Source organism: Macaca fascicularis, chromosome 12, assembly GCF_037993035.2.
Source record: "Macaca fascicularis isolate 582-1 chromosome 12, T2T-MFA8v1.1".
Lineage (NCBI taxonomy): Eukaryota > Metazoa > Chordata > Mammalia > Primates > Cercopithecidae > Macaca > Macaca fascicularis.
Window position 1 is genome coordinate 39,350,301 of NC_088386.1, and position 26,610 is coordinate 39,376,910.

Here is a 26,610-nt window from a genome sequence, read left to right on the forward strand (position 1 = left end):
GAGGCAAATGGCACTGCTTACACGGTGATGGCAAGAGAAAAATGAAGAAGCAGCAGAAGTGGAAACCCCTGATACATCATCAGATCTCCTGAAACTTATTTACTGTCACGAGAACAGCACGGAAAAGACCAGCCCCCCACCCCCATGATTCAATTACCTTCCCCTGGGTCGCTCCCACAACACCTGGAAATTCTGGGAAATACAATTGAAGTTGAGATCTGGGTGGGAACACAGTCAAACCGTCATGCCATCAGTCACTGAGGTGGTCAGTGGCAGAGCCAGGATTTAACCCTTCAAGCACTTTCTCATATTATAGATAAATTTCAAAGTGGAGGCAAATTGTCAGAAAACAGTTGATATTTTTCATTCAAAAGAAGATGCATGAATCACAATTATTTTTCTCTTAGTAATCCACTTAGTGAACTTCTATAATCCATTCTTCCCTGAATAACTTCCTATATTAGCTTGCCATTTTAGAATGTTCTCTGGAAAAATGTGTTTAGAGGTCCAATGTGGGAAAATTGATAACTTCAAAGTATGGAACAAAAGTTGTACAAAATATCAGTTTTCTGAGTATAGCAAGTATTAAGAAACTTAGCAATAAAGTCCTAAAAAATGTAATTGTAGCTTGGTGGCACTGTTAAATATGTATACTGTGGTCTTTTTGACAATTGTATTAATCCCTTTACAAAGCCTTCAGAAGTTCCATCACAGAAGCATGGATGCTGTTTTGATCTATTTATTACTCTTAAGTGTTCAGAGAACTGTCCCTATTTTCTAATTAACACTTTTAAAGATAAAAAGCCATGTATTAAATCAATCTGAATGATGGTTGTTTGTGAATCCCACAAGATAAGGCAATTTGCATGTTCACTTTGTACTTCCAAACTAAATCTGCCCATCTCCAAAGCAGTCCCTTATAATGTAAACCTTTTGTGAGCATTTGTAACTTGAAAGAAAGTTTGGCCTACTACAGAAGCAGTGCCAATTATCTAAAGGGCTTCGTTACCAAACATGATTAAGATGCAAAGATATTGGGTTGTTATTTTATATTGTTTGCTGTGGAGTTCGAGGAAACGACTTTTAAAGCATCCAGGATTATAGATTATTACCTTTTTATGGAGGACTAACACAACTCATTTCCCCCAACAGTTAACAGCTTTCAAAAGTAACCAGTTGCCACTCATTTGGGGTAGAATTCCTTTGATATGAATTAAATTGCTTGCTGATGAAATGCACCTTTCAGCGACCTGTTTGAGTTTCAGCTGATGCTGTAGCACGCTTCGTGATGTGAATTCTAGCATCGGTGCTAAATCACAGTGGTGATTTATTACTGGATTTTCAGGACTGATGAGTCAGCACTGTAAGATGTTTACAAAATTAGACTTTCAAGAACAATGGCACTTCTCTCATTAAACAGAAACCTTTGTTGCCCATACAGGCTATTGTTTCCACATGGTTGTGGTGTGATGTGTTCACACTTGGGGCTCCCATCAGCTAGGGTTTCTTTGCGTTTGCAGAATCTGTCTTCATTGGACTTAAAGTGCTCAATCAACTTTGAAACCATGTGTAAAGGCTCCGGTCCTCCAAATTCAAGAAAGAATCCATTATCTTTTCTAAACAGTTCAACCTGTGCTTTCCCTTTGCCAAATAATTCAAGAAACCAGAAACTTCACGTTGGCTAGTGAAGTTGTATCAGATTTTTCTTTTCTTTTTTTTTTTTTTCTCTAAAGAAATGAAAAGCAATGCCTTGTATCTGTGGATCTCTTGTGAATGGCTCTGTAAAAGTTAAGACCTGGAAAAAGCTACAAGGCAGTGGATGAGATGGCGGAAATGTGTTGCTGACTTTTTCTGGGGAAAAGCAGAGGGTGTTTTTTTTTTCTTCATTCAACAAATGTTTGTTGACCTTCTGTTGAATAACAGGTGCTGCTATATTACTACAGGTGCTATCAATATGAACATAAACATGACATCCTTGTCTTCATGAAGTTTACTTTCTAGAAAAGAAGGTGGACATAAAACAAACTCAAAAACACATAAAATAATATCAGCTCATAATTTCTATAAGCATTAGATACATCCCCTAAAATTGAAATACTTTAAACCTCAGCAAATGCAAGCAAACTAAGGCCTGCTTATTCCCAAAACAATTTTGAGCTTATTTTAATAAGCAGCAGCTTCCTGGCCGGGCACTGTGGCTCACACCTGTAATCTCAGCACTTTGGGAGGCCAAAGTAGGCGGATCACCTGCGGTCAGTGGTTCAAGATCAGCCTGGCCAACATGGTGGAACCCCGTCTCTACTAAAAGTACAAAAAATTAGCTGGGCGTGGTGGTGGACACCTGTAATCCCAGCTACTCAGGAGGCTGAGGCAGGAGAATTGCTTGAACCTGGGTGGTGGAGGTTGCGTTGAGTCAAGATCACCCATTTGCACTCCAGCATGGGTGACAGAGTGAAACTCTGTCTCAAAAAAAAAAAAAAAATAGCTCCGTTTATAACACAGCTTTCATACAGCAGCTGTTTCTTAAGACCCCATGCACAGTTTTCATACTTTAGGTTCTGTTATAAATTCAACCTAATCATCATAGCACTTTCTAGCGTTTTATTTTCTGAATCTAAATGGAAATGATCAGAGAGTGCATCATTGCTGACTATTCTGGGCATGTTTAGTACGACCCAACCCACAGAAAGAGCAACTCGACAATCTTTTGATGCCTCCTCTATCACTATTATTAGATAATTAACATGATCATAATTTTTTCTGTATTGTATATTGATTATAATGAGACTAAGTATGGACAAATAAAACATATTACCAACTCAAATCCTAAAGCAATGGATTTCAGCATTTGGCTCTTGTTCCTATGACAAAACACATGGCAAATGATGTTCACACGTGGGACATAGTTCCGTGGACATTTCAGGATGTGTGCAATCCTCAGGACATCAGCGATACCTCCAGTCTTTTTTTATTCACTCAAGAATGCAAAAGGGAATATCAGTGAGTGAGAATGAAATCATTGTAGGAATAACCTTGACTCCTCTGCTCCCATTTATTTTTGAGTAAATCAGTTGAAAACTATTCCTTTTTTTTTTTTTTTTTTTTTTGAGACAGAGTCTCACTCCATTGCCCAGGCTGGAGTGCCGTGGTGTGATCTCGGCTCACTGCAAGCTCTGCTTCACAGGTCACTTCATTCTCCTGCCTCAGCCTCCCAAATAGCTGGGACTACAAGCACCCGCCACCACACCCGGCTAATTTTTTGTATTTTTTAGTAGAGACGGGGTGTCACTGTGTTAGCCAGGATGGTCTTAATCTCCTGACCTTGTGATCCACCCGCCTCAGCCTCCCAAAGTGCTGGGATTACAGGCGTGAGCCACCGCGCCCAGCCGAAAACTATTCTTCATCACAAATTACTTGTGAACCTCCAACAAAGAATCATAATAAATGTATGTGCCACAACAGTGCACTTAGAACCGCTGACTGCAAGGAAATAAATTATTCTAAAATTAGATAATCATACATGTTCTGAATTTTCAGAAATTCATTATATAGTTAATTACAATAAATTTTAAGAAATTCATTATAATAATAGTTACCAATAACCAAAGCCAACCACTGCCATAATTGAAACATAATTGAAACATAATTGAAATTTGCTTTATGATTATAAACTTCTCTTTTCTCTCTTCAGTACTAAAGATTTGGTGGTAGAAGGGGCAGGGAGCTCTTAGCTCTTCCTAAAGCAGGTACTTCCTTTTCTCTACAGCCTGTGCGTCTTTCAGATCTCCACTGACAAGGTGTTGATATGTGGAAGTAGTTACCTCAGGTCAAGTGTTCCTGCAGCCAGGCTGCAAGTACTCACTTCAATGGAAAGCTCTGAGGTCCCTGCCAGCCCCTCTGGTCTACAGATGTCTCGGGATGCAGCCCCACCCTTTCTTAGTCACAGCAGTGGGATTTGCAAATGAGCAACACACCAGAGTTGTAACCAACCTTAAGGTGGACTTCAGCAAAAGGTAGGAAACTTGTTGGCTTCAGAAATGTACTTTTTAATGTTTGATATACTTCAAAAAATTTACAAGAATTCCTTCATTGTCAATTCAGGTGGGACATTTTGTTCTTTCTGTGAATGAGTCCTTTGCTTATTTTTGGGAAAATGTGGTTTTACATATCCTAAGTTTAACCATAAATCCTTCTGAAATGCAAACTGAAAGCACACTTTCCTTCTCATTAAATTCCATTATACCAAAAAAAGATCTAAGTATAACTGTAACAGCATCTATGCAGGGCTGTAAACCAGAAGTACAGGACTGCCTTGTAAACAGTGCTACATAGGAAACTTGGGAAGGTCTGCCTCTCCGTTGTGACTCGACAGGCAATTGCTATGTGAAGGCAGATTTATACATTAGACTAGATGCTTAAACCCAAATTTTATGGCTGTATAGCCTTGTAGGAGTTTTATTTTTATCATTGTGAAACAGGAAACATGTTTGATAGAAAATGAAATCAATAAATACCATTTCTATAGAATAATGTGACTGCTTGTTGATAGGCAGCATCTTGGAACTTTGTTTTTCCTCATTTTAGTGAATGAATGAAAACTTTGTCAAATTTAGGACTTCCATGGGCATGATGAAAAACTATTGCTTAAAGGCAGATTTTAAAACTTCAACAAAGGGAAGGAAAATATAGAGAAGAAAAGGAAAAATAAAGGAAAAGAAGGGAGGACAAAGACATCGGATGAAAGAAGCAAAAACTGAACAAGGAGAGAAGAAAGGAAGGAAAGAGTGAGGAATGAAAGGAGAAAGGAAAGAAGGGGAAGTAAGGGAAGGATAAAATAAAATATGGCACTTAGGCACACTAGCAATATGGTTATTTAAGTACACTGAATTATCAGAGTGGATCAGCAAAAAGTTAGAAAGCACAGGTGTCTCTGTAATTGTGATACATTGGGAAAATTCACACTGTTAAATGAGCCTCAAATTCTCACTTCTACCTGTGTGATACAGAAATACACTGTTAGTACACTGGGCCGTAATCCAAAAGATGCCAAAACTAGTGCGTGAGAATGGAAGACTTGCAAAATTCTTCTGTCTTGTGCTCCTCTAGTATCAAATCAGAATGTGTACATTTATGTTTTATATGCTATTAGTAGGGCACATTTGTTGAATGTTTGGATTGAATAATTTTAAGAACACACCACTATTTTTATAAGAAAAATATCCTTAAAACATGATAAAGATTCAGTGTTAATTTTTTTCATAGAGACATGGTTTAAATCAAGTTCACAATCCTGGGGGTGGGAAGTCAGCAAAATGCTGAGAAAATGATGCAGAACTAGTAAAAAGGAAACAATTTGCATGAAGGCTAAAATACAGCTCTTGGAAGGACAGCCTAGGATACTAAAGAAGAAGACATAAAACTAAAGAAGATATTTGGTCTCCCTTTTCCCATGTAAATGTAAAACAACAAACCTAACATCGTGCTTCAGATTAACTATATCATAGAAGCATTTGCTGTATGAAATTTCTGTTCACAAAAAGACATGCTATATCTGAATGCACCAATCATTCTATTAATTACCAACTTTCTTTGTACTGAAAAATTTTTGTCCTACTGTAAATGTTTTTGTTAATGGAGATAACATCAGTGAAAACTTTACCATCTCCATAATACTGGTTTAAATTGACCACATGGTTAGAAATTAGAAATCTAAGATTTTTGTCAAACACACATACGAATTTCAATTTCTACAACTATCAAATATTTATTCTTTTGGTTCTCCATTCATCAATCTCTAAATGGAGAAAATGTATATATTATGGATTTGCTTGTCTGCACTCTATTATGGAGCAATCCTTGCCCACATTTAAAGATGTATTTAAAGAGAATTTAAATTTAAACAGATTCATATGCACGTGCATACATAATGAAAGAAAGGAAAAGGGAGGAAACGTTATGGAATTTCCTTTCTATTTTTTTCTGCAAAACACCACTTCTTACATGTGTAGGTTTTGGGGTATTCTTTCTTAAGAGGATATTCTTTCTTTCCTCTTATCAGGGTAGGGTACTGAGAGCAAACGATATTTTATTTATAATATTCAGGAATTTTTTTTCTTCGTTTTTATTTCTGCTCACCCATAAAGTTACTATTGTAGCAACATGTTGGCCGATCACACTGTCCAAAAGTAGTTAAGTCTAAATTTCCAAAGGAAATATAAATTAAGACACAGATGGATGTTGTTGTATGAGGGGAACCTGGTCTGGGTTTCCAGGGTGATAGAGAGAGAGAGAGGGAAGTGATGCTTTACCTCTTTTAACCTGGTTGTTAATGCATCTTTGCACAATTAATTCATGCCTAACATTTAAATGCATTTATAAATCCTCTGAGGGTTAAGTAATGTCATTACTGTTTTGTGGTACGTTACTGTTGTGCATCTATACCAGTTGTGCCCCAAATTCCTCATTATTGTCCTTCAGTAAATAACAACAAATGGTGAAGTTTAGTTCTGCATCAGCATTTCGATTTCCTCATGAAAAATAGGCCTTCTTTCTTTTTGGTTTGTGAGCACCCGGGCTGATATCACTCATGCCATGTTATATAACAAAAGGCAAAAAGGCAACTTGAGCAATTGTCTGATGTCACTTGCTTATTTTGGATGCCATTTTGATCCACACAACTCAGACTATGGGCATTGTTTCCTTGTGCCCCTATAAATGGCAGAACAATCAACTGAATACACCAATCTCCTAGTTCTAGCTCTTTGCCAAGTTCACTCTGAGATTTAGCCAATTATCCTCATCAGTTTATGGTATGACATATTCCCTTGCTAAGAAAATTCTTACTGCCCCACTGAGTCTCATTCTCTTTTAAACTTATATACAAATCACAGCCGGCTAATGGACATAGTAAGTGCTTTCCTGTACGTGTCAAAGATCACCGGGTTTGCGGTTGCTTCTCTGATGGGCATCACTGGCATCCCAGGTACTTCCCTGGGGAGAGTTACAGAAGTCTGGCTGCAATCAGCACCGTGTCCTAATCCTGCATATGAGTATCATATCTCTCGAACAGGTGCTGGCACCAAAGACCGAGACCAGCTATAACTCCAGCAGCCTTTTTCATGAGATAATAAGATTTTAGGCAGGTTTCATAAAAACGTTGAGATTCACTGAATCGATAAATGTCAAATAAATAGGGAAAGTAACTGAGTGGTATACGTGTTGATCTGTCATCGATAGAGCTGTAGATCAGATGGCGATGTGATCATTTTTAGCGCAGCTCTTCCCATCCTCTGCTCAAATGCACCAAATGAAGCGCCCATTTGCTGACTAGAAATTCACAGTTGAGGTCGACTGACGATGCGGTGCAAAGAAGCCTGTTCTGTTCCTCTGCTCACAGACAAGCCGTGCCAACCTTCACCTTTAAATAGCCCTGTATTTAATTATGCGATATTTAGAAATAAAGTTCAGTCGCAGTTCACTAATAATTTGTACCCGCCCAAGAGGAAGAGAGTTAGCAATCAGCAACTCAAAAAAAAAAAAAAAAAAAAAGGACAGCTCAGTGCCAGGTTGCAATATAAAATAAAGCATTTATTTAAGGGCAATTTACAGTAAATTAAACTGGACTATAACAAAAATATCCTGGATTTTTTAAAGGGTGATGTTATTTTTCTATTTCACCATAAAACCTTAGCGGCTATGAATTAACTTAAGCAAACAGAACAAAAACTGAACCCAAGAAAGGTATAAGAGCTACTTTCTTGAAAACAAAACAATCTTTTCGTTCCTGCCATTTGTCGGAATTCTTCCTCCGGGCAAGCTGGACAGCTGCACTAGTAGGTTTTTCAGTCATGGATTGTAAGCCCCACCTGGCTAGATTTGTTTAGCAGACAGCTGGCAGAATTAAATAAAAAGAATGGGACACAAAATGCTTCCAAAAAAAAAAAAGCTGAGAGAATACTTTTTGGATGTTTTAGCCTTTTGGAGGTTTATGGTTTCCCTTTCTACTTTTTCTTGCCTATATCCACATGTTACTATATGTGAACATATCTCGTGGATATTTTCTCTCAATTATAACTCCATAGCTGAGGTAAGAATGCAGCACAAATGAAAACATCAAGTAAACATGTCTTAAATGACTTTTTTTTTTTAGTTAGAAATACCAATTTGCAGTTTATAAGTCCCCAAGAATGACATCAGTTTTAAATTACCATTTTTTATTTCTGCATTTTCTTTGCTATTTTTTAAAGCCAATAAAATAGATTTTCTTCATCTGGAATGTTCTTTCTAGCTTAAAGATAAGAAGGAGTCTAAATTGTGGGAATGGCATCCTTCTGCATCTGTTTCTCTCACAAACCTATCAAATATCTAATTTTTGGCATGACTGCTGACTCCGACAGGGGGATGACATAAACCAGCTTTGTGGTTACATGTTTCATTTTTAATCTCATGGAAATAAAGATCAGCACTGAAGTGTCCCTTCACATGTGACAATTTGAGACTCTTTTCCAAAAGCTCAGGCAGAGGGGCGTTAACCGGGTTAAATTTAACACACAGCATATGCAAAAGTGGCATGGATTTTTATGCTAAGGCACAAGACAAACCTGCCTTCAGCAGAGCCTTGTTCCTCTCTGAAGCACAAGCCACAAACAATGGGAACTGTATAACTCGGTGGCAGCAGGGTACCGAAGAATGATGGAAAATGCATACAAGAATGGGGAGATGAAGTAGCTCGCTCAAGAGCCACACATTTTCTGTTTATTTTATCTCTTTCCATAAATGCGACGGACTAGTGGAATATTTCATCCATCCTAGATTCACTACTTAGCATGGGGAGAATCCAGACTTTTCATTAAACACAGTAAATATAGTACGGAAGGTTCAAAAAAACCAAAATGGTTTGGATATGATCCTGATTGGAAGAGCTCCATGAAAATAGATTCCAACTGCTTATAAATGAGCAAGGGGGAAGGGCATGCTTGTTTTAAAGGCAGCATGGCAGAGAAACATTAATGCTGATAGCCCAGCTATCATCTATGAGATGACCATGAACAGCCTCGACAGCCAGTGTAGAACTACTCAGAAGTTCACATTTCCATAGCCCATGGAAATGTATCGAACATTAAGGACTAAGCTAGGAAACAAACTCTTTAGTTCATTACCCTAATATTTGCTTTCCAGAGCGAAAGCCTGACTTGGCCCTTCTCCATCCAGCCTATACATCTCTCCATGCAATGTAGACTTTATGGAGCCAGGCATGATCTGTTCATCGCAGAGGCCTGATTCTCTCTAAGCACTGATATCAATATCATACATTTCAAATACAAGGGAGGCCTGGGCAGGCTTAATCCCCCGAGCCCAAGTAAACAGAACATGGTCTCTAGAAAGGCTGTTGGCATAGAACAAAAAGACAGTGTTACTGTTTATGCTTTTACATGGTTAGCAAAATGGGTCCCCATCAAAGACTAAGAAAACAGCCATGGTGAGAAGAGAAGAGTGAGGTCACTCTAGGTTTCTGTCTGACCCTTATATGCAATCCAATCTTGGCTGTCATCTAACAGTGTTGTATTTAGTTTGATAGATACAATTACATCTATCTAGCCAGATGATTACAGTACTGTACATCTTCCATGCATTCGTGGCTTAGCTGAATTAAAAACTACAAAATCTGTTTGTATGTGCTATGGGCTTTCCTCTTCTTCCTTCATACAGATTTCCTTTCCTCCTCTCCCTCCTGCCCAAGAAAAGGAAAGGAAAAGAATTCCCTGTAAATTGTGTATTCTGATTCTGAATTATTTTGTAAATGTTTCATATGAATCCATCAAGTCTACACTAGATCAACTTGCATCTCAGCCAACTTCTTTACTAAAGAAAATTGATTCTTGTTTACTTCTTTCAGGAAGGAGAATCATGATGAATTTTAATAGGATAACCCCCTACTGTTAGAAAATCTCCCTCCGTTGGCTACAGGAGCTTTGAAATTCGAAAGTCAGAAGTAAGCCTGGATTTTTTTAAAATATTTTTTTAGACAAGAAAAAAGATTTCTACAAGTTTCAAGCTCAACCTTAAGAATTGCTCAACAGCCATATTTTTTCCTGTTTTCATCACCCCAATGAGCAGTACGTTATTCTGATACTTTGTTAAAAGACCCTTTAATTGCAAATTGACCTTCAATTTTTAACGGAATCGCCCACCACCAAGCAGTATTTTATTTCTGGATGAAAATTAATATCATTCCTTTCCATTTTAGCACACATAAGCATTTAGTTGGGGATGGTGTAGACTACTTATCAAAGTAAATATTCCTAGGAGAAAAAAAGTAGTTTTCTAAATGTTAATTCTACTAATTGAAATCTGCTAGAGAAAGAATTTATTATTTTGGATAGAGGTAAACATAGTGCTATAAATATATAGCAAAAATCCCATAGACATCATTGAATACATCGTTACAGAATTTCATATTTGGCAACAGAAAATGTACTCTATTATTTGTTGGGTCAAAAGAGACTACATATCCTTGAGAAGATTTTTTTTTTTGATTTCTAGAGTTAAATTTATAGCGTAACAGAAAACTACTAACTTATTCCACTACCTAGAGTTTCAAGTCACTAATTTTACTAATCCATTAAATGTATGTTTCTACGCTTAAGAAACCAAAGAAACCTGCAGATTCTGTATATTTACCCAGGGATCACTTTCCTGGTGGTGAAATGTAACCAGCTCTTTTGCAGAATGGAGCAATCACTGGGTGCCAGTAACACTATGCTACGATGTGCAGAGAGGGAAATGAAGGCTAGCTCATCCGAAGGAAACTACAGGGGAATTTTAGATCAGCAGAATGCAATTATCCAAGTTGGAATTGTTCCAGAACACCAAAGAGAACTCTAAAGGTGGGTAAATTGAATAGCGTTTCTCCTCAATTCCAGGACAAGCAACTTCATCTCACAAGACTGGTGCTTGTTCTGTTTATTCGTCTTTATGTTGTGAGTACTACTGGACACATGCTGGCCACCGTCACAGGAGGTGAAGGGTGTAGAACACTTGATCAGAATCAGGGGCATCAGATCAATAATAGGCACCCTATCCTCTTCTGCTATCCAAAAAGTGAAAGATGTTTTTAGAATCGGTTTCAACGTACAATTTATTTATCAACTGGGTACTCACGGAGACTCTATTTTCCAGCTCCTCTCGCATCTACGTATGATCACATGACTGAGTTCTGGCCAATGGAATGTGGGTGGATATATATACTTGACTTTGAGCTTAGTCATAAAATAAATATACCACTTGATTCCTTTCTCTGTCTTTGTCTGTCTCTCTCTCTCTCTCTCCACACACACACACACACACACACACACACACACACACACACACACACACACACTGATTCATCCAGAAGTGCAGCACTCAGAGATCTCAGAGATGGTAGATTAAAAGAGTTCAAATCCCTGAGTCCCTGCTTAGAGGGCTGCTATCCAGAAGAGTGACTCAAGCTACATCACACCATGACATCAACAAGAGAAAAAAAAAACACTTACGGTGTTAAGATTTGGAAGTTTTTGTTCCAGGAGCTAGAGAGATCTTGACTAATGTGATGTCCACAATAGAAATGAAATTCCTTCAAATTCCAGAATTGAGAAAGTTGAAAAAAGTTACTACATAAAACAAGAACTTCCATTCATTGCTTATGGGAGTGTAAAACTTTGCTAGTGTTCTGAGGGGAAAAATGGGCAAAAAATATTAAGCTGTAATGGCTTCGTATCTTCTTTATGCTTCAACCTAGTAAACGCTACATCTAGACTCTATCCTGACAGAAAAATCAAAACTAGTGACCAAGATCTTTGTTCCTCAGAACATGGTTTATGTTAATAAAAATATTATATCACATTAACATTAAAAAGGATAGTTAACTAAACTGTGTTTATACCTCTATTAGGAAATACTATTCAATCATCAAAAATTATATACCCAGTAGGCCGGGCGCGGTGGCTCATGCCTATAATCGTAGTACTTTGGGAGGCCGAGACAGGCAGATCATGAGGTCAGGAGATCGAGACCATCCTGGCAAACACGGTGAAACCCTGTCTCTACTAAAAATACAAAAACAAAATTAGCTGGGTGTGGTGGCAGGCGCCTTTAGTCTCAGCTACTTGGGAGGCTGAGGCAGGAGAATGGCGTGAACCCAGGAGGTGGAGCTTGCAGTGAGCCAAGATCATGCCACTGCACTCCAGCCTGGGTGACAGAGCAAGACACTGTCTAAAAAAAAAAAAAAAAAGAAAGGAAGAAAGAAAGAAAGAAAAGAAAAGAAACTATATATCCAGTGGCTATTTTAGCCATTCATTTATTCAATAAACTAATGTTTATTTAGTATCTATTATCGCCAGGACTTATTCTAGATGCTGGGGATATAACAATGAACAACAGTAAAATGTGTATGTTCTGATGATGTGTATTTTGTGGTGGGTAAGACAAACAATATACAACAAACAAATAAATCAATAAATGGATACTCATAATGAACTGGAAAAATGCTCCACTGACAATATTTAAGAATATAACATGTAGGAACTGTATATACATTGTACATACATAGCCATACTCACACATACAACACCCCACATACAGAGTTAGAGAGAAAAAGGCTAGACAGAAAAACAATAAAATTCTAACATATGCATATGTAACTTTTCTAATCATGAGCAACTCAAAGTTCATAAAACATACAAATCAGTTGCATTGCTGATGTATGAATTTGAGATGTTAAGTGTATAACTCTGGTGTGGAGGGATGATCAATTTACATAGAGTAACAGGGCAGCCAACCAGCAGCTACTTGTCAGAAGGATTTTATTATTACGAAATCAAGTAACACTCTGCAAAGTGATTTAAATTATTTAAAAGAAAACACGACATCTTTTTCACAAAATCTTAAAAAGAAAAAAAGAGGGTGATGAGTTTGGATAGAACCCAATCAGCCAGTGCTGGTCATGGAAGTGGAGAGACTGTGGCAGGAGCAGAACAGCGATGGAGGGATGCTTCTTATGGAAGTTGGGAGCCTGATGAATGAGTTCATCATTTTTTCTACCCTGAAAGTGACAAAAACTAACTCATGAAACTTTTCTGCCTGTATTCCAGAGAATGCAAAAATTACTCATCAAGTAAAAAATTAAAAGGAATTTTTAGTGCTCTGAAGTGGGCACTTAAATTTTCCACTATAATTTACTCGATCTTTAGAGATGACTTATAGGCTATGGTGGGATGGGTGAATGTGTCCATTTTTCATGTGCTCAGTATGTCCACTCACAAGTTTCAAGTGTCTGCTGTATACCACAGCATTAGCAGTGAATGTTTCTGGGCTGAGGAATTTAGAATTATTTTTGTTTCAGTCTTCATATATTTCTACTTCCTTAAAAATTTTCTAAAGAGTATACAGCTTGCTTTAAAACTTAAATAAAAACAAAAATAAATATGTACATATCTCAAAACAAAAGTGTATGGCTGTCTCTTTACTCACGAGGCTTGTAAATAGGACTTTTTAGCCATGAATGGGGTACCCACTTCCATTATAAACTTACATTGCATCTGCACAGGTGTAACTGCCATCAACAGTGTCTAGTTGTTGGCCCAAGTCCATGATGATCCCACTAGGCCATCACCTGGCAGGTGAGCTTAGGTAATGCCTTTGGGCTCTGTACCACACCCCTTAAAGATGCACAAATCAAGATGCTTAGCCCCCTGAAAGAGTGACCTCTCCAAAAAATCCATTAGTGTTCATCCATTCATCATTTCTGATTAGACCCACACCCTCCAATGAAGTCCGCAAATAGCATTTCAGAAGCAGCCTATTTCCATACAGATGGAAAAGGGAGCTTATTCTTCACTAAACTCAACGAAAAATCTTGGGGCATTATGCACACATGCAGAAGGGGCTGCAGTCCTGGACGTATCCCACCAGAACTCACTGTTGGCAACAGAGGAGGGCTCTGAATCAGAGGGTTGGAAGGAATCTAAGTAAGACATCTAGTCCATCACCCTGCCTCCAGGCAATTTTCCAGGCAGATGGGTATTTATCCTGTTCTTAAAGCTCTCCACTGATCTGAGGGAAAAAGACAAGGGTATTTATATCCATGATGTTTTCTAACCAAATGTGTAATATTTGCCACCTACACCATCTGCAGCAGTTCAAAATGTAGTAAGATTGAAAGTTAAACTCATTGATCTCAGCAAAGATAATGAAATAAAAATGTTTTGTATTATATACTATAGTTTTTCCCAAAGTTTTTGATGAAGGATTCATAAAATGGCACCAGTAGTTTAGGGCAAAGAACAAAGAATTTGTTTGACGATTGACAATCAGTACAGTTTCCAGAAATCAGGTAGGAAAAACTCAGTTGCTAGTTATTGCTCTTAGCACAGTTGTGCACAAACTAACACCACGGGCCTAGGCTTACTCTCTGGGGAATTCATTTAACTGTGTTTTCTTCCCTGGCTTTCACCATAGCTCACCTGTCTCTCAAATGTATATCCTTAATCCCAAATAGTTTAAGAGAAAATAAATTATCAAAAATTCATGTTTTGCAGTGGGGTCAAGGACGTCCTTTCTCTGCCCCTCCCATTACGAGCACAATTATTTTTAACAAAATAAACATAATCCTTTGTTTAGTGTTTGGATACAGAAATGAAATTTGAAGATCTGGCCAGATTTTACGAAGAACTGCCCAAACTCCAATCCCTTAATCTTCTTATTCACAGAACCTGTTTCTTCAGATTTTGAAACGTGAGCTATTTAAGATTCAGTAGGTCACTTTCTCTGATGCCTGATATACTGATGATGGTGCTTAGCAACCTCTAGTGATTTTATTGCTGCTTGGCCAATCCTAGGTTTACTCATCAAGTATCCTAGTTTTTTAATTGGCCTCAGCATACCAAGCCAATATTCAGGTATTTATCCTTGACATTGGCTGGTGAGCAATGATATCATCTCCAGCCAGACAGGGTTCAGAGCCCCAAGAGATCACAGTTGGCCCCAGTTTCTGGGCAGGAGCATGGTCAAGCCAATCAAGGTGAGGTACATCTGTGAGAAACTCTGCTCTATGGACAAGCCTACAGGCAAACCAGAGAAAACCCTGTCTCCAGCATCTAGCCCTTAGTTCCAGGTGTCATAAAACTGGCCTGGAACGGTCCTTACATTTTCTCTGGGCTCACTGCTAGAGGCATTAGAGACAATAAAGTCTCTTTATTTAGGAAAGCTCTTTCTCAAAAGCTCTTCCCTACTGGGAGTGAGTCTGGCATTCAGAGGTTACCCTAGAAAACTTCAGCCTACATTTTATTGAAGGAACCATGATTTCAGACATGAGTCACTGAGAAGAATCAGTTGTATAGGATTTAGTCTCCCTAACACAGAGAGTTGGTGAAAATGGCCAAACTTAGTTATACACTTAGTGTGCATAAAATGGCCAGAAAAAAGTTATGGCAAAACTTTTCTGCATGAGTCATCTTTCTTTCCCAGTAAGCAAAACAGAAATGTAATAATTGTGTATCAAGTATAGTAGTATAGTGGAAAGAGAATCACCCTGGTAGTCTAGAGACCAGAGTTCTAGCCATCTCCTGCCACTTGACACTGATATAAGTAAGTACAAATTTACTCACCTATAAGACATAGTTCTGGAAAATTTCCAAGATAATCAAAACGCAAGGAGCCCTGGCCATGTAGCAAACCAGGAGTTCCCATCTGGCAGCATAGAGTGAACCAAGACAGGCGAGGTAGTAGCTGGGACATTCTATACCCAGTCCACTGAGATAGTAAATGCCAAGGTCAGATCAAGCCAGCATGAATATCTAAAAGTTATTATCAGAGAGTGAGACACAGTAGCACCTTTTCTAGGGGAAAGTGGTTCTCAACATCTAGCAGTACCTGAGTTGTCACTCGAAGAGGATGATGGACAAAGTAGTAGAAGTAGGACCAGGCCTAGCCCACTGGCTGGCAGGGCCTAAGGAAAGAGAAAAGAGCATGGCCCAGCTGATGGGGGTGGAAGGCAAGCTGGCCTCTAGTTCCAGAGAGGATTGACTCAGGGAACCGGAGCCAAGGAACTAACCCAGGTCACAGCCAGATGAGAAAGCAAGTCACCGTTGGAGGGTGATGATGGGTAGAGAGGCTGAGGCCTGCCTGCTTCCTACGTGTTGTTAGAGAACACTAGTTGCTGTATCCCCACTGGGCACCCACTGTGCTAGGCAGTAGCACCAGCACACCCCATTCCTTTGTTATAATAACTCTCAGAGGTAGCCTTTGCTGTACACACTAGAGGAAAACAGCCAGTATAACATTTCCCAAAAAAATGCTCCACGGACTAAGAGCTCTAAGGCTAAACAGATAGCTTGGGAAATGTATGCTTTAGCTTTTCCTTTATACTTTTAGAGAATCACAGTGTACATTAAAAGCTGTAAGATGTCCTGTATTAAATAAATCATTTTTCATTAGCCCAGAATTTCCAATAAAACCACCTCTCTGCCACCTAAAAAGTAAGCACACATACTTGTTCTTTCAGAAGCATTTACATCTTTCTGACCTAGTGTTTGAAGGAATAGACTCTGAAAATGTATGAGAAATGTGTGTGCTTTGTAATACAAAGCATTAAACAAGTATAAAATCTTAGTACCATGGTCGATTTATGCTGATGGAAATGAGGAAAGTCATGGAAAGTAGAAGCCATGAATGAAGTAGCCGCTCTTGAGAGTCTGATTCGGTGTACATCCACCAACACATTCATCTTGTGTAGCTGAACACCTAAATTTCTGGCGTGATACAGACCACAGATGGGGGATATATTTGGGTTTATAAAAAATATACAAAATGAATGAATGAATGGGAAAAAGTAGAACCAATATTATATTCCATCCGTGTAGAATAAATTTTATTTGGGTGGGGGGACAATAAACTCCTCCCATACTACGCTCGAAGAGTGGTAAAGTTGTACCAGAATGGGCCTCCCATCACAATCACGTGTTCACAGAGTTCTCTGCCAGCCCCTTCCAAGCTGACAATGCCTCCTTACAGGGACTCTCTGATGTTCTCCTGTCTGTCCATCTCCAAATCAGAAACTGTTCTGGGGCTATTGCCTCTGCAGGAGACTTAGCTCCTAGGCAGCTGGGTGTATGCATTTGTTGGGGTGAGGGAGGAGGGAAGGTGGTCTCAAAGGAAATTCTGGATTAAAAAATAAATAAATAAAAAGATTGTTTTAATAAGGAGCTTCTCAGAGCCTTTAATGTGCTAATGTGCACTGTGGTTTTCTAAGAACTGGCTGAGGAGCACAGGACATACTGTACAGAATCTTCTAAGCTATATATTTTTCCATAAAGCTCTTTGTCCATGAAGCATTTGTTGGGGGTTGGGGGAGCTGCACTGGCTTCTTTAACTTTCCTTAGTGTGCTTAGCCATAGCTACCTCTAAGGGTTATTTTAAGGAATGAATGAGACAACGGGAATGATATTGCCCCGCACAGTCATACCTAGCGCAGTATCAACAAATAGTGTTCCTTAATAACTTGCAGGTATTGGGGAGGCATTATTATCCTCATTTTGTGAGTGGGGAAACTAAGGTTCATAAGAGTTCAGTGACATGACTTTCTTCAGTAAACAGCCAGGCCTAGGGCTTCTGCCTCCAAATCCTAAAAGCATTCTCCTTGCCACTCCTTTCGCCCCGAGCAGTTTTCACTTTGTAACTATATTGTTACCTTTCAGGATGTCACGTCCACCCAGAAATCAACTTTCCGTGAAGCACTCTGAGTAAAGCCAGTGGGAGCCTCGCGTCTGTGGATTCTATTCTTTTGAAGGCTTGTGATCAGCAGACATATGCTGTCCAAAGCTTCCCACACATGCCACTTCTGAGCTGGCCTATCACTGGGGGCCTGTGCAGTGTGGTCTATTTGAGGCCAATAATCATATCACCATTGTAATGAGTGGCAAATCCTATGTAATTTACACATTAAAAGGAGGCTGAGATGCATGGAAAAACCCAGCCCCCATTTGTCTAATGAAATTAAAGCTCTTAGCCAAATACTGGTACTGAAAAGAGATGTTTGGGAAGGGCTCTCCCGCCCCTGCCTCTGAAGAAGAGGGTGAGTGTTCTTTATTCATGATCCTGCCTCTACCTAAATCACTTCCACAATGGGACCTCTAAACCAAGGGGCCCTGTCTGGGAGCATGATTTACGCATAGCTGAGGCTGGGCGAGGCTTACAAAGGCATTATGACTAGTTATTTTCAATGACAATTGAAGGAAAAAATAAAGCAGCAAAGATATTCTGTGGTTTGGATGGCAAAGCACTAAACTGCCCTCTGCCTCCACCACCAACTGACATAAAAGAAGGTTTTGATCCACACCTGATAAAGCAATTATTTTAAGATATTTTCATATTCAGTGGTAACTGGACAGTATCATGAAACAAGTATAAATGATATGGCCCTTGGAGCAACTGGGTTGAGCATAAGCTCTTGAATGAACCATTGGTCCCATGATAAGGTAAGAAGAGGTGACGGGTTCTTGCCTTCAATGACTGCCCGAATACTTATGCGTTCCTCCTTGGCTTTGAAACTGTCTGAAGTCATGTTGAGTGAGATAAACCAAAACACGCCAAATATAATTGGATTTAAGTGCAAAAATCAAGAATCTACCATGATAAAGCTAGTTAGCATATAGGATGCTCTTGTTTCATCCATGAGTGACTAAGAATATGAGTGGTGGCATTGAGGCAATAATCTGTGTATAGGAATAGCCAGAGCATATAGAAAAATAACTAATAGCCTTTATCCCTGGCTTAAACAACTCCTCAAAGGCAAACACATTTGAAAAATATAATGCAGTGTATACACACATACTCACACCCACACTCCTGAACCAGAAAAAGAAGAGTGTCTTGAGAAGTATATGTCCATTTTCCTTACACTGTGTAAAACTGCACAATCCAGACACTGTCTGATTTCAGCCTCATTTCCTACCAGTCTCCCTCACTCTCTCCTTATTCTCTGGCCGCATCTTTCTTTTTCTTCCTCAGTCACATGGAATTCATTTTTCTGTTTTGAGGCATTCTCTGCTTCTCACACAATATTCTCACACAACTAGCTCTTTCCCATCTAACAAGATTCTTTTGGGTTCTAAGCACATCAGATCAAACATATTAAAATATACTCACATTGCATATTGAGTAGAATTTATATAAAATGATAACAGTTGAGTTGCAGTTGATTAGTTACAATTGACATTTTGTATGCATTTAAATAAATATTGTTGGTTTCAATTTTGCTGTATTCTTTTCATAAATTAATGCCAGTAATATTTTTCCAGGCCTGAAACACTTTCCCAGGCACTGAAAAACTCTAAGTCACAGGCATTATGCTTATAATTCTTAGTAGATAAAATAGTCCTGCTTTCATCATTCCAGTTCTGGTCAAATGTCATCAGTTGCTCAGAAAAGGTATTTTCTAATTATCTGTTACAAAAAAAAAAAACAAAACGTTCATTCCATACTCAATCACTCTTTACCATCACTTTATCTGTTTCCTGATATTTATAGAATGCCTACTATATGCCAGCTCATTCATTCATTCAACTGATTTATGGAATATCTACTATGCTCGGTCATTCATTTATTCAACTGATATCTATTGACTGTCTTCTGTAAGCCAGGCACTCTTCTAGGCAATGGGGATGTGATAGTGAAAAAAACAGTTGTGTCTCTGATCTCACTAAGTTTACCTTCTAGCAGCAGGAAACTCATAGTAAACATTCAATACAGGATAGCTTCAGATTATGAAAAGTATTTTTAAAAAAATAATGGTAGGCAATAACAGCATGCAGTGAGTGGTTATTTTGGACAGAGTCCAAGCTTAGTAACAAAAGCTTTTAAGTGTAAATTAGATGCCTTGATGCAGATCATGGGACAGAAGAATTTGGAACTCACCCATGAAGCTCTGGATGAGAGAAGTGTGTGAGTATCACCAGCCCTGAGGAAGAGAAACAGGAGACCCGTATGAGAGCCCATCGTGGCAACTCATATTTTTACATGCAACTTACATGCAACTCTCATTATAGAGCATGAGCTTTAATCACTTTCAAGAAATCATTTCATCTTTCTAAAATCTTTAATTAAACAACATCTCCTGGTGTTATGATAGACAGACAGATACCTGGGCCAAATGAATCTTATGAAATTGTGAGTTATAATTCTTGAATCCAGAATAGTTCAACTCAGCCATTGCATAACTCTGACTTAATTAATGTGTGTGTGATATGTTAGTTATCTTCACTGATTTTCTCAGGAACTTCATTATGTAAGTAAGAAATACATTATCCCTGTTTTGTGATGAAGAAATGGATACTCACAGAGGTCACCTACCTATTTTAGATAGGATTGGTTAGACTCATGGTACAGTAGCAAGCAACTCCTAAAGAAAGAAACAACTTTTGTTTCTCTATCACACAAAGTCCACCACAGGTTAGGTACCTTCCAAGGCAGTTTTTTTCCTTGCAAAGTGTGTGATGGTTAATTTTGTGTCAGCTTGACTGGATTAAGTCAACTTGACTCTGATAGCTGGTAGAAATTATTTCTAAGCATGTCTATGAGGGTGTTTCTGGAAGAGATTAGCATTTGAATCAGCAGACCCAATAAAGAAAAGAAGAACCAAACACACACTCTCTCTCTCTCTGTCTCTCTCTCTCTCTCTCTCTCTCTCTGTCTCTCTCTCTCGAGGTGGGACATTCATCTTCTCTTGCCCTCAGACATGGGAGCTCCTGTCTCTCAGCTTTTGGACTCCAGACTTACACCAGCAGCCCCAACCTGGTTCTCAAGACTTCAGTTGTGGACTGGGATTACACTGTCACCTCCCCTGGTTCTAAGGTCTTCGGTTGGAATTACACCACTGGCTTTCCTGGTTCTCCAGCTTGCAGACAACAGATCATAAAACTTCTTGGTTTCTATAACTATATGAGCCAATTCCCATGTTAAATCGCTTCTTTTATGTCATCTTTTATATCCTCTTGGTTGTGTTTCTCTGAAGAACCCTGACTAATACACAGGGACTCAGCAATCCAGGCTATTTCTATCTTATGACTCTACCACCCCAACATGAGGCCTTGTTATGGGCAAGAAAGGACTGAACTAGTACATAGGAAGTACTAGCTTAGCCCAGAAGTGACACACATAATTTCTACACACCATTCATTGCCCAGGACTACTCATACAGTCCATTTATATGCAAGGGATTTGGGAAGTATAGCTGTCCATGTTCCCAAGAAGAAAAGATCTGAAATGAAATTTGCCTCTGCCACAGTGCCCAAGATCAAATAACAAATAAAATTTAAAAACTAAGATTTGCTTCAACCTGATGCCAACTCCAGTATTTTTTTTTTTAATTTTTAATAGAGTCAGGGTCTCTTCATGTTGCCCAGACTAGTCTTCAACTCCTTGCCTCAAGTGAATCCTCCTGACCTGGCCTCTGTAAGTGCTGAAATTACAGGCTTGAGCTGCCATGCCTGACCAAGCTCAGTACTCTTTTCATGATTCTATCTAAGCTAGAAGGTAAGGATTAATTTTTTTTGTTATTTCTAGGGCCCAGGCCAGAATATCACTGACATATGGAAGATGCTCAAACAGGGAGAGAGGGAGAGAGAAGGAAGGAAGGAAAGAAGGAAGGAAGGGTGGGAGGGAGGAAGGAAGGAAGGAAGGAAGGAAGGAAGGAAGGAAGGAAGGAAGGAAGGAAGGGAGGGAGGGAGGGAGGGAGGGAGGGAGGAGGGAGGAAGTTGTTACTTCTTATCTTCAGGATTGACTGATTCTTTAATGCACAGTAAAGGATAGATATGATAAAGTCATTAGTTTCCATCCACACAGTGTCTTTTGGCATTATTAAAATGAAAAAGTGCAAACGTAAAGACCAGTGAAGTCATCTTCTAGTCTTTAACCCCATACGTACTACAAATAGCTTCATCAATGAAAGAGGAGAGGAGATTCAGAGAAGATTACATAGTTCTCATGAGGAGGAAATAGAGACAAAAAGGAATCCATTTGGAACTAGATTGGTGTGTATAATTTGCCATGAGTTCTTTGGCAGAGGTGATATGCAAAGTAAATGCTACAGCAAAATTATTGAATAATAAGAGTACTGTATTTATTTCTCTCTACACAATTTACGGTAGAATCAAAGGAGTATGCTTTACACAGCCCTTACAGGAAAAGTAAGACAGGGACAAGTAGAAATAAATTAAGTATCTGCCATTGATTGTCATGGATAGCACTAGCTTATTGAGCTAAAACTTTATTAGTGTGCTATAGTTGGGATGATGATGGTCTTTTTATTGTTTTTGTGGTAACTCTTTATTTTAAGTATCTTATCATTATGAATTCATTTAGTATTGATTGCAATAGCACTGATCATAAAGAATTAATTTGGCATTACCATGGATGTCATATGCACTTATACAAGACTTCGACTGTAATTCAAAATTAATTAATATGGTAAAGTGTTATTGCTTTTGCAATTCTGCAATTCTTATAATGTATCTAAGGTATTTTTTTTTCTAGCAGGTGGATCCTAGCAGAAAATCTATGAAGGCATTCTCCTCTGGAGGGGAATTTCATTTAGTGATAAATGGGAAATTTCATCTTGTTTAAAAAAAATTATTTTCATGTCAAGACATTTGGGATTCCAGTCCCAGGATTCAGGGTTATGGAAAAACAAAAGCCTTGAGTCCTGGAAAATGATCTTGTGTATTGGGTGTTCCCACTTGCTTGGCACAGCTGGGATGAGCTGCATAATTGAGAGTTCATCTTCCTCGACATCTTCTGTCTCTCACCAAGAATGATTTGTCCCTGTCAGAGCAAAAGGCCTCCAGCAAAGGAATTCCATTTACTTATAATGACGTGGAATTACCAGAAGGTACAATTCAGGACACACTTCCAGCAAGTTGAGATTGTTCAACATAGGCATGAGTGGGAATCCAGCAAGAAGAATCAGGGTCTAAATCAAATGGCACGTGTCTGGAATGCCCATCTCTCATCTTTAGTTAAAATCCACTCTGCCATCCCCTGCTGCTGCTGCTGCCTTTCTGCCCTACATGGGGGCATGCATAGACACATAGGGATATCATGCTGTAGATAGCTGATCCTACACATATCTGGATTAGGGTATTTCTCAAGGGATGCTACAAAAAAACACCAGGTCTAAATGTCCTCCCTTGATCCCCAGTATAGAGAAAATCTTTGCAGCTTCTCACTATTCCTATTATAAGATGCAAATGTTATGTAGTTGCAATAGAATAATTCATTAATTCACCAGGGATTCATTGTTAGGCAATCTGACACATAAAATTGCTCTGACTGAATAAAATACTGGAGCTTTAATGGAGAGGTGGATTCTAAGGGACAATCTGGAACATGGGATTGCCCAATGCCAGTATGGGAGGTTCCAGAATCCCAGGGACCATGGTGGTGACTGAGAGGAGGCAGAAGAGCACATATAACTGAAATGGAATCTGGAAAAAACAACAACTGACCACGGACAGTGGAAGATCAGCCAAAGAAGCAGGCCAGAGACCAGCTAAGGTGGTTTAGCCCAGGTGGGGTCAACAAATAGTAGCTGGGAGATAGGAAATTCACAGGACCCTGACAATAACTGACAGCTACCTGTTCTTAGTGGAGATTCTTACCAAAAATGAAATTAGAATACAAAGTAGAAGGTTGGCAGCAAAAATTGATAGGCCTTTGCCTTCTAATAACTTAGCTAGTATCTAGGCAGGCAGGAAGGCCCCTGGTCAGAGCCCAGAGCCAGGCCAGCAGATATGGGCAAGGCAAGATGGTCAGAAACTCATAGTTGAGCTATTTGTGACATCCCCAAACTAATGGGCCCTGTCATGAAGTTAGCTGGGGATGTCAGATATAAAGAGACCAGTTCCAGAGTGGTCAGGGATTTCTAGGCTATTAGAAAGAAATTTTTCTTAGGATACCTAAATCTGCTTTATTAAAAGCACCTTTAGAAATATTAAAAGTCAGTTTCCTCATGTCAAATATGTACCACTTGTAGTTTTAAAGGTATCCCTCTGGGAAACCCAGGCTCAGAGTCAAAGACAGTTTCAGACAGCTCCTCCAAGCTATCATCCCTCTGTCCTAACTGCCACTGTGCTTTCTCCTGGGGAAGTCATAAAAATAGAGAGAAGCCACAGCATTCACTGGCCAAACCCTTTTTTACGGTTGTGTGGAAATGTTATTATCACCCTTGTCTTAAGTAGTAAATACCAGAAGTTTTTTAGTTGGTATAAACAACAAAGATTATTCTACTGTTTCTGTCTGATACCAAAAAGGTATCTAAAAGTCTATTCTTATCTTTCTAATTACTGATATTTTCTTTGTGACAGTTAATAACACGCTGGAAATCAGATCCCACAGCTGCAGAACAGAAAAATCTAAAGTCCAGAATTTGCCTGTCCCTCCAATTGGTTAAAGACTTCAGGAAAACGGAAGACTGAAGCTCGCTGAAGTAATTTGGTTCTTAATACCTGAAATTAGCATGTCCCTTGATTATAGGTGTTTCAGGGTATCTTCAGTGTCAGCGACACTCCACTTGCTGACAAACACAAGTTCAGCAGCTCGCAGCGCCTGTGGGAGAATATGCATTCACCCTTTAAAATGAGCAGAGGATGTCGTGGAGGTAAGAGGGTATTCTTTATTTGTGCTATGGGAAGCAATAATGGAGATATACAGTTCTCCAATATAGCATAGGATTTCCCAGAATGCTGACTAACGGAACCACTTGGAGGTTTATTGATGTCGTGCCATATTGAAAACACAGGTTTATTAATAAATAGCTTCATGAGAGCGGAAGAAGCAAAAGCAGGTAGCAAATGACTAGCTGGCCTGCAAAACAGGAAGACCATGTGAAAAAGCATGTGGCTTGAGGCCTGGGACCAGGAGATTAACTGTAGGGATCACCTAAGAAACTTAAGCATTCAGGGAAAACATTCAAGTGGAATCTATGCGAACAGAGCCTTTTCCTTCTGTTTGCAGGTTTTAATAGCCACAAATGTCTCTCAGCATTTCCCTCCCTTAGGAAGACAATATCAGAGTGCTGGCACCGATTTCTCAAAATTATACTGGCAAAAGATAAACAAAGCTTAAGATATAGAAATATATTTTACACCAAAAAAAAGGAAAAAAGAAAAACACACTGAAACCAAATCCTCATATTTCTTGGCTCACAGTAGCAGGCTGACTAGTTACCCAAAATGAGCTTACTGCAAAATCACTCTGTTCTCACCACAGGCACAATTTACCAACTGGGTGCAGCAGACACCGGGCTGGCTCCTGAACTTCTCTCCTCCAATTAAGCTGCACAACCTGTTACCATTTTGCCAATGGATTCTATTTACTTAGGTTCTGCATAACTTGCCAAGTGCTCACTCTGTGGAATTCCCAGCAAAGAGAAAGGAACAATTGGGGGAAATTTTTGTTAACATCCTTTCTTTTAACTTTCCATAGCAGAGGGGAATGCATCAACATGGAGCAGATGCGCTGAGACCAAATGCTCTCTTCCTCATGATTACAGTTGGTTATACCTGTGGATAGGCAAGCTAATTCCGCCGCAAATGTGCAAGAGAGGGTAGTACTAACGTACAATGTGTGGTCCTGGAGGCTTTGTTCCCACGTAATACGGTGCTTCATTTCACAAGACCTGGCACACAGAGAAGAACACTGAAGCAGACAGCCTCGTGCAGTTGAAACTGTGGTCTCTCTCTGTATGGCTTAGAGAATGCCCTGGTTCTCAGCATTGTTGACACAAATATTGTGGAATGTCTTTGTTGGAGTTGGAAAGTAATGATTCTTTCTGCTTAATGTGTTCAGTGACTCCTTACCCTATTGTTTTCTGCCACTTGAAAATGCCCGAGGATGTCATTATAACTACATGTATCAATATTAAACCTTTACAAACGGTTGACTAAATGAGCATTATTATCTTTGTTTCTGAAAATAGTGTACCTTTTTACTTCATTTATCAGTAACTAGGTGTAGTCGATTGCACTCTGGTATTGATCCCAATATCTATACCCATCACAGACTACCTTTCCTCAAGGTCATTGTGAGGTCAGGTTATGATCAATATGAATTGACTGTCTGCAAATAAATTTATATAGCTGACATAATTGCAAGTAATACCTTTTTCAAATTAAGGTGGACCATTTTATGAAGCATATGTGTTTGAAACATTAGCTGCAACATCATCCAACTCTGCATAATGAACCAATCTCACTAGAATTTACAAGTCCTCTTTGTGTAACTGAAAGCTGTGTAAGCTCCCCGATAACCATTTCTAAATAACACCTGCAGAGTTTCAAGCTTCGGGTTTAGCGTAGATGCTAATTATGTTTTCCAAGCAATGGCATTTTCCTATGTAGCCCTTACATGCAATTTTATTTCCAATTTTCAAATCTCATTTCTATCAATGCTATTTCAAAGTTCAGGGTGGAATGTTTAGTCAACCTAATCAGAGGGCCACATTTGGTAAAACCAACTTTCTTGAGTAGAAACAACATTATCAACTGCAGAGTGGTTGCCAGTGCCATCTCTACCTCTGTA

The 26,610-nt window shown here is 39.0% G+C and overlaps 1 protein-coding gene across 9 annotated transcripts in view; it reads right to left on the minus strand.

Annotated features, from left to right (window-relative positions):
* LOC135966678 (uncharacterized) overlaps nucleotides 1–26,610 on the minus strand; it is a 267,601-nt gene that overhangs the window by 183,560 nt on the left and 57,431 nt on the right. For 8 of the 9 annotated variants that reach the window (XR_012421095.1, XR_010580214.2, XM_065526468.2 and 5 more), the window contains exon 3: nucleotides 19,951–19,993. Coding sequence is in view for 6 of the 9 variants with exons in the window: in XM_065526468.2 (XP_065382540.1) it covers nucleotides 19,951–19,993 (43 nt within the window). In the remaining 3 variants the exon portion in view is untranslated. Of the gene's footprint in view, nucleotides 1–19,950; nucleotides 19,994–24,536; nucleotides 25,063–26,610 lie in introns of those variants that run through there. The other variant, XM_074008990.1, reaches the window with a different exon arrangement.